Below are 9,282 nucleotides of genomic sequence, written 5' to 3' on the forward strand. Positions count from 1 at the left end.
TGTTGTTTGGTGGGTCCGGGCTGGGGATTCGAACCCGCCACCTTAGGTGTACGTGGCTGGCGCCTTAGCCGGTTGAGCTATAGGCGCCGAGCCTATTTATTATTTCTTTTACTGAGACAAGAGTCTCATTTTGTCACCCTCTGTAGAGTACCATCCCTCACAGCAACCTCAAACTCTTGGGCTCAAGTGATTCTCTTGCCTCAGCCTTCCCAGCAGATGGGATTAGAGGTGTCTACCACAGTACTCAGCTATTTTTAGAGACGGGTCTTGCTCTTGCTCAGGCTGCTCTCTAACTCCTGAGCTCAGGCAATCCAACCACCTTGGCCTCCCAGAGTGCTAGGATACAGGCATGTGCCACCACACCTGGCCCAACATCAAGGTTTGTAAACACAAACCACAAGAACCATTCCAAAGCAGAAGAAACTATAAGGACACAGTTGCCTGTGAAAGTAACTGTCTCAGTGACAAAGAACACACAGGTGACTGTTTAATGCAGTCGCACAATAGAGAACCCATTCACTGCAACACCTTCACACACAGGTTTCTCATTAGCAGCCTAACATGAACAGCACAGCCTAGGCCTGACTTTGTGCAGACAACTCAGGTGGGCATGGGGAACACCAGGAGTAACCTGGGCCATGGCTAGCCAGCCCATCAAAAGGCTGCATGTGGTACAATTCTATGTTCAGACAGTCTATGAAAAGCAGAACCTTTTCAGGCCCAGAAAAGTCAGTGGATGCCAGGGCCAGATGGGGCAGGAGACTGCAAAGGGATAAGACACACTTTCTGGGAATGGGCGTTAGCTCTGCTAGACTGTTGGGTTCCTACCTATGCACATTTACCAAAGTCCTTCAGACCCACTTGAAAAGAGTACATTGCTGGTGAACTGTACTAGTAAATTGTACCTCAAAAACCCTAACTCTTCCCACAAGATAGCAGGCAACAGTCTCCATGGCCAAGGCAGGCAGAGCACAGAGCCCATAGGTTTCACTGACAGCTGCCTGTGATCAGCCCCACTGTGTACCTCCACCTAATTGTCATGATATGAACCAGGAGTCATGACCCTGGACTTTCCAGGGGCTCAGAAGGCTGCCCATCTCCCAATGTCATGGACAAGAAACAACTTAGATAACCCAGGCCAACCCCCTCCAAGGTTAGGGATGTTCCTACCTGAATCTGGGCAGTAAGAAAAGCCCAGGTGATGCCTGAGGAGGACGATGATGATGATGAGGATGATGGGGACAGGGCAGAGTAGGCCCCCACTCATGGAGGGACCAGCAAATCTGAGGGCAGCACCCCTCAGATTTGCTAAAAGGGAGATACCATGTAGAGACTGCACGCCAATTATCCATGAAGTATCACCTTAGAGCAATGATTTCAAACAAACTAGACATGTGAGTCTTACATGGACATTTTGGAGTGGTGTGAAAAACTACTTTAGAACTCTTTAAGGTTGGCCTGGCACCTATAGCTCAACTGGCTAAGGCGCCAGCCACGTACACCTAAGGTGGCGGGTTCGAATCCCCAGCCCGGACCCGCCAAACAACAATGACAGCTGCAACCAAAAAATAGCCGGGCGTTGTGGCGGGCGCCTGTAGTCCCAGCTACTTGGGAGGCTGAGGCAGGAGACTCGCTTGAGCCCAGGAGTTGGAGGTTGCTGTGAGCTGTAATGCCACGGCACTCTACCCAGGGGGGCAGCTTGAGGCTCTGTCTCAAAAAAAAAAAAAAGAACTCTTTAAGCACAAGACCGGGCAGCGCCTGTGGATCAAAGGAGTAGGGTGCCAGATCCATATACTGGAAGTGGTAGGTTTAAACCCAGCCTCAGCCAAAACAAACAAAAAAAACCACAATGAAAGCACAAGACCCTTGAGAAGCATGTGCTGTGTTGGCCACTTTGGGGAAACAGCCACTCACAGGCCCCTGGGGACATACTTTTTGGTTAGAAATCCACAGAAAGTAGTGGAGGGATTTGGAGGATATGTCATCCTATCAGAACACTGAGGTTACCAGGAAGGCTGGTGGGTGTGATGAGAGGCAGGGACCAAGGCCAGGGGGATGGTGACGTGGCTGAGCTAGGGCCAAGGGCAAGCACATTCTTCATCTGGTCAGGCCATGTCTCTACTACCTTCCATGGACTACCACCAAGAAGCCTACTGGGGGTGTCTGTGCTGACAGGCAGGCACTCACCTTTTGGCTCCTGGATGAGACATACTCTCTTGGGAGCTGGAATCATGCCAACCTTCAAAGATTTGCTGCTGATCCTCTTCCGGGGGAAGCAGGTACCTGAAGAGGCTTGTGACAGGGCAGGCACTCCGGCTGAGTCGTCCTCTGTAACTTCACTAGGGAGGCTGTCAGCAGGGGTGCTGCCTGAAGATTTGCTGGCCCCTCCTTGAGTGGGGGCCTCCTCTGCCCCATCCCCATCATCCTCGTCGTCATCGTCATCCTCCTCAGGCATCACCTCTGGACTCTGCAGCTCAGCTTGCCGCTGAGGAGGCTCATCCTCAAACTCTGCTTCCCCTTCCACGTGGTCTATGGGGCTCTCCTGAGAATCTGCACTTTCCCCGCTGGTGTGGACATTAAGTGGAGAAGATGTGAAACAAATTGATGGACACAGTTCAAATACTTTCTTCCGATAGAATTTGAAAGCAGCACTATTTCGGTCATGAAGAAACCTGGCATATAAAAGGAAATATACTAATTAACCAGAGATAATCTCTAAACGTGTTTTTTTGTTTGTTTGTTTGTTTTTGTTGTTATTGTTGAAATTGCTTGGGGATCTGGGCGGCGCCTGTGGATCAGTGAGTAGGGCAGCAGCCCCAGATACCAAGGGTGGTGGGTTTGAACCCAGCCCCGGCCAAACTGCAACAAAAAAACAGCCAGGCGTTCTGGCAGATGCCTGTAGTCCCAGCTACTTGGGAGGCTGAGGCAAGAGAATCACCTAAACCCAGGAGTTTGAGGTTGCTGTGAGCTGTGACTCCACAGCACTCTACCAAGGGTGATAAAAGTGATACTGTCTCTAAAAAAAAAAGAAATTACCTGGGGATCTAACAAAGCTGAGGAGGGCAGGTCAGTAGAAGAAATAACTTGATCTCTTCCTACATGGCTATGGTTTAATGGTACAGTTTCTCAATGGGCTAGAATGCTTGAGGAATAACTTAAGGAATTGGAACAGAAGAGGCCTAATTGCTTTCTGGAGGGAGAGAGGTAGAAGAATATGCTGTAACGGAGATATTGCCTGGGACCTACCTCATCTCTTCTGGTTACTTCAGCAGCCTCTGGGGCTCCATGTGTCCATTTTGATTCTCTGGTTCTTTTCATACTCCCAAGTGTGAAACATGTGGAGATACTTCTAGAACTCAAGCCCCAAGGTGCTATGAGCACACCCAGAGGAGCCCTCACTGCCAGATCTCACATGAAAATGGCAATGAGATCTCTGCCTCTCAGAAGCAAGGTGTCCACCTCTATCCCTAACCAAAGCTATGGGGCTGTGGCTGGTATGAGAAATTTAAAATTCTCCTGAAGACACCGAAGTCCATTGGATCAAAGGAAAGATATCACTTGTTCTTAGATAGGGCAATTCTTCCCTAATCACCATATAAATTTAATTATTTGTTAGCAATAAAAGCTATTTTTTTGGCCAGGCATGGTGGCTCACACTAAGCCTAGCACTAGTAATCCTAGCACTTTGAGAGGCTAAGAAGGGTGGGTGGATCACCTGAGCTCAGGAATTTGAAACCAGCCTGAGCAAGAATGGGACCCTGTCTCTACTAAAAATAGAAAAACTAGCCAGCTGTTGTGGCACATGCCTGTAATCCCAGCTACTTGGGAGAGTGAACAAGAGGACTGCTCAAACCTAAGAGTTTGAGGTTGCTATGAGCTATGAAGTCTCACTCTACCCAGGGCACCAGAGTGAGACTCTGTCTCAAAAATAAGAAAATTTTAAAAAGGCAATTTTTTTCTGGATCTCGACAAGGTAATTCTAAAGTTTATTTAAAAAAAATGCAAAAAGTGTTTGGACTTTTTTCTATTTTTATTTGATCAACATAAGTGTCATGTTAGTTTAAGTATAGATTCAAGTGAGATAAAAAATATTGAGCTGGGCACAGTGGTGTGGCTCACGCCTGTATACCCAACACTCTGGGAGGCCAAGGTGGGCGGATTGCCTGAGCTTATGAGTTCGAGACCAGCCTGAGCTAAAGCAAGATCCCATCTCTTAAAAAAAAAAAAGCAGTGTTATGGCGGACACCTATAGTCCCAGCTACTTAGGAGGCTGAGGCAAGAGAATTGCTTGAACCCAAGAGTTAGAGGTTGCTGTGAGCGATGATGCCAGGGCACTTTACCGGGGGCGACAAAGTAAGACTCTATCTCAAAAAAAAAAAAAAATGGGGGTGCCTGTAGCTCAGTGAGTAGAGTGCTGGCCACATACACTGAAGCTGGTGGGTTTGAGACTCCCTGGCCAGCTAAAAAACAACAATGACAACTGCAACAACAAAAAAAATAGCCAGGTGTTGTGGTGGGCACCTGTAGTCCCAGCTACTTGGGAGGCTGAAGTAAGAGAATCGCTTAAGCCCAAAAGTTTGAAGTTGCTGTGAACTGTGATGCCACAGCACTCTAACCCAGGGCAACAGCTTGAGACTGTCTCAAAAAAATAATAATAAAAAAAGAAATTGACCTAGCTATTTGGGAGGCTGAGGCAGGAGAATTGCCTAAGCCCAGGAGTTGGAGGCTGCTGTGAGCTGTGATGCCACAGCACTCTACCAAGGGCAATAAAATGAGACTCTGTCTCTAAAAAAAAAATTTGAAAACCACTGCTCTAGAGTTAAACAGTGTAGTAGTCCATAACGCAGACCAAGAGAATGGAACAGAAAGACCAGAAAACTGCATTTGATGAACCACTGCAAAAAAGGTGGTCTTTTCAATAAATGGTATCAGAACAACTGGAGAACTTGATAGAAAAATATTTAAATTAGATATGCTGTCCCTCTACACCTGAATAACCCTTAGATAGACTATGGATCTAAATGTACAAAACAAAACCATACAAGTTCTAGAAGAAAATACATAAATCTCTTACATAAATTGAGTTTGTAGAAATTCTAACCATGACTCTATATCCAGGTGCAATAAAAAAACAAAATGGTAAGTCTGACTACATAAAACACTTCAGCACTGCAAAATACACTAAAAGCAAAGTGAAAGATAAATGACAAAGTAGATGGAAATATATGCAACCATGTCACAGATAAGAGCTCCTAAAAATCAAGAAAAAAAAAAAAAAGTCCAAAAACTCAATAGAGAAAGGGTCAAAGATTAAGAACTCCTGCCTTCCAAAAGACATTGCTAGAATGAGAAGTCATAGGCTAGGAGAAAATATCTGCAAATCACACACCTTATAAAGGACCTGTATCAAGAATATGTAATAAACTCTCAAAATTCATCAATAATAAAATATCTAATAATAAAACTGAGAAAGACTTGAATGGACACTTCATTCCATCCAGAAGCACAGAAAGAAGTACAGAAAGCACACAAACACATGCAAAGATGCTCAGCACCATCTGACATCAGAGAAACATAGATGAAAGCCACAATGAGGATCCCCACCCCCAAACACACACACACACACACACACACACGCACACACACCTCCCCCAGGATGGCTGCAGAGGACACAGCTCACACAGTCAGGTCCCAAGTAAGCTGTAAAGGTATACTCTAACACTACTAGATCTCAAATACTCTGAGAAATGCAGGTTTTCAACTATATACATGTATATATATTTTTGAGACAGAGTCTCACGCTGTTGCCCCAGGCTAGAGTGTTCAAATATATTTTTTTGTTTTGAAGGCAGAGCTGCAGTTTGTTGCCCTCAGTAGAGTGCTATGGCATCACAGCTCACAGCAACCTGAAACTCTTGGGCTCAAGCAATTCTCTTGCCTCAGCCTCCTGAGTAGCTGGGACTATAGGAGCCCTCCACAATGCCCAGCTATTTTTAGAGAGGGGGTCTTGCTCTTACTGGTCTCAAACTCCTGAGCTCAAGCAATCTACTTGCCTCTGCCTCCCAGAGTGCTAAGATTACAGGTGTTAGCCACACACCTGGCCCCAAATACATTTTTAATTACTAAAGCATGACACTCCAGCAAGTTGGAAGCAGCACAAGGAGTCCAGAGGGACCCAGCACGGCCATGGCTCAGTAATAGGAGCACATAGTCCCCTAGGCAGCCTCTCTCTGAAGGAGTTGCCTCCTTGTCACCCTCACAGAAAAACTCCCAGGGGCAGAGATGGCTTCCAGCTCTGGTTGTCAGTTACAGACTATATGCTGACACACCTCACTCACCAGAGGAGTGGAAAGAGTCAAGGTGCCCCATCCCAGCATGAGGATGCCATGCCACCACTGTGTCCAAGTGCCTGTTGTTGAGACCTAAGCAAAGACTAATTATCACTGCACATGCAGCAAATCCTCATCTCTTTCTCTTCCCCTGGTCCCACAGAACAGATGCTTCTCCCTCAAAGCTGTGGCTTAGCTTAAGTAAAGTCATAACTTATCCCTGGTATAACCTGAGGCACGAGAGCATGGGCCCTGTGCCCTGTAGGCAGGCTCTCAGCACATGCTTGTGGGGTGATCAAAAGGATGTGATGAGACCCGGGGGGCGGGGTACATACCACAGGTCAGGGTTATCGATGCTGTTTTCTATGCTGAATTGTTCTATCTCTGGTCCCACCTGAGCAACAAATCTGGCCAGTTTCTCTGCAGTCTCCATTGTCTTCATGTCAACTACAAAACATAAAGCATCTGTCATGCATTGCTTCTGAGCTGTTGCCTCCTGCATGAATATTGTAGGGCTGTGGAGACTGATTTTATAAAAACGGCCTTGAGTGTCCTCCCCCTACAGCCTCATCCTTCACTATGTGACTCTGCAGCTCTGTCCAGCAGGAAGTGGATTCTGTTTCCTCCCTTGAATCACGGCTGGCCATGGAACTGGCATTGGCTATAGAATGGGGCAGAAGTGCCAGTTGCCAGTTCCAAGCCTAGGCCTCAGAGGCCTCAAGCACATCCACTGCCTCTCCCAGAGACCTAACTTTGACGTCAGGTGAATGACCCTCAGCTGGCTGCTGGAGGTAGTGACAAGGTAATAGCTCAGCCACCATGTCACCTTAGCTAACAGCCCCTGCCACTGCCTTCAGACACACACATGGTCCCAGGTCAGTGGATGTCCCTGACACCAGCAGCCTCAGAATAATACCAGACACCTGCTGTCTTAAGTCTCAGCTTGGAGTAGCCATGACACAGCAATAGCTAGAGAATGCAGCCATTGCTTTTTTTACCCTCTGCATTCCCACCTAGTGCTGAGTGGGAAGGGCTAGTCAGAGGTCAGAAAGCCACAAGTGGCTAAGGTGACCAGGAGAAAAAGAAGGAGTTTAAGTCAGTTCAGAAGTGGTGCAGGTCAGCTAACCCTGAAAAGAGAGCTGTAGAGACCTTGAGGAAGAGGAGGCAGAACCTGAGGAACATCAAAGGAGTCAAGGCCACAGTTCAGGCATGAGATCTCAAGCACCTGCACATGGCATGGCTGCCCTAGCACCAGAACTCTGCTGGGAACCACAGAACTCTCATGCAGTACCTGTGCCAGTTTCATGTGCAGGAGAGAAGGAAGGGGCAGCAGAAGTTACTCGTGACCCTGTCAAGGAAGCAAGAGAGAAAGTACCTCCACATGCGCCTGTCCTGGCTAGGTCCCTGTAGTTGTTGCTGCCTCACCCAAAATGTTAAACCCCCCACTTGTGGAAAGACCCTGGACATGGGAGAGTTGGGATTGGAGCCCAGAGGAGAGGGACCGGAGTAAGCACCCACCGTCAGCAGATGGGCAAGGAGAGGAGGTCTGAGGGGCTTCAGAGATATCCACTCCTGCTGCCTTGGGGGATGGGCCTGAGGCTTCTGGGGTGGAGTCACAAGGAGAAGGTTTGGCAGGGTCTGGTGGGCAATCCTTCCCAGCATTGTTTCTGTCTGGTAGCAATGGCTTTGCCCGAAAGGGCCCTGGAGCCTGCCGGCTGTGGTGCTTAAGCCTCGTGCCCAAAGACAAGTGGGTCTGAGTCCCAGTGCTCGCTTTCCTTGCCTTCCAGCCCCGGAGACCTTGAGTACGGATGAGCCCCCGACGCTGCCACGGAAGCAGTCTCTTCTTGAGGTTGCGGACTGCCCGGGCATACAGCATTGCCCGCACTGCACACTCCGCTGAGGTTGGCTTCTGATCAGCTCCTGGTAAGGTCTGGCTTATCTGCTGCATTTCTGCTAACTTCAGCTTATAATATTTATACTCCAGACTATTTTCATCAGACAAAAACCTGTGTAACAAATATATATAATAGTACATTTATAAAAATACCACCATGTACCGCATCATTGCTGTAAACATAAACCTACTCTAAGTGGTAGCCTCCCTACTGTCCTCTGCTGTCCAAGAGACTCTGCCTGGCTCCACTGAGGACCGAGAGCTGGGCCCAGAATGCCCACCTTGCTGAGAATTTTGATCGAGCAATGCTTGAGTTCCTCTTCAATTTTTGTCATCAGCAGCCGAGGAGGGAACACACAGCTCAGCTCATGGTAACACCTTGTAACACAAATGAGTCACCCTAGAGCCACAGTACCTTGGCAGGCAGAAGTGCCACCCTTCAAATAGCTCAGTCAGGCTGAGCATTCAGTGAGCTTTCAATTACATCACTGAGGCAAATGTGATGAGACCTATAAAAGAACACTAACGGAGGAGGCTGTGCCCCAGTATGAAATCTTATGACAGAGGCATCATAATGAGAACCGTACAGAAAAGAATGGTTGAGCTATACCTACTAACACAAAAAGGAATCCACAACATGGCCAGGGGCAGTGGCTCACGCCTATAATCCTAATACTCTGGGAGGGTGAGGTGGAAGTATCACTTGAATCCAGGAGTTTGAGGTTGTTGTGAGCTATGATGCCACAGCATTCAATCCAGGATGACAAAGTGAAAAACACAAACACATAATATGACCTGTGAAGGGTGGCACCTGTGGCTCAAAGGAGTAGGGCGCCAGCCTCATATACCGGAGGTGGTGGGTTCAAACCCCGCCCCAGCCAAAAACCGCAACTAAACAAAACAAAAAACATGGCCAGTGAAAAGGGCAAGCTACAGAAAGATACCTACATTGATACTTATTATCTGAAACTGCTCTATACATACCCACTCCAGGCATAGTTGCTTTTTTCAAATAGATCAAAAGAATATAAGGCAAAGTTAATAATTAGCTCTAGCTCT

The 9,282-nt window shown here is 47.5% G+C and overlaps 1 protein-coding gene across 3 annotated transcripts in view; it reads right to left on the reverse strand.

The window, feature by feature from the left end:
• The window catches only part of SUGP2 (SURP and G-patch domain containing 2), a 46,249-nt gene that overhangs the window by 13,281 nt on the left and 23,686 nt on the right, over positions 1-9,282 (reverse strand). For all 3 annotated transcript variants that reach the window (XR_002774976.1, XM_003796587.1, XM_023517149.1), the window contains exons 5-7: positions 7,848-8,335; positions 6,665-6,776; positions 2,188-2,672 (exon numbers count right to left, since the gene is read on the reverse strand). Coding sequence is in view for 2 of the 3 variants with exons in the window: in XM_003796587.1 (XP_003796635.1) it covers positions 2,188-2,672; positions 6,665-6,776; positions 7,848-8,335 (1,085 nt within the window). In the remaining variant the exon portion in view is untranslated. The remainder of the gene's footprint in view (positions 1-2,187; positions 2,673-6,664; positions 6,777-7,847; positions 8,336-9,282) is intronic.

Source organism: Otolemur garnettii, unplaced genomic scaffold (assembly GCF_000181295.1).
Source record: "Otolemur garnettii isolate 467f Iridium unplaced genomic scaffold, OtoGar3 scaffold00105, whole genome shotgun sequence".
NCBI classification, from domain to species: Eukaryota; Metazoa; Chordata; class Mammalia; order Primates; family Galagidae; genus Otolemur; species Otolemur garnettii.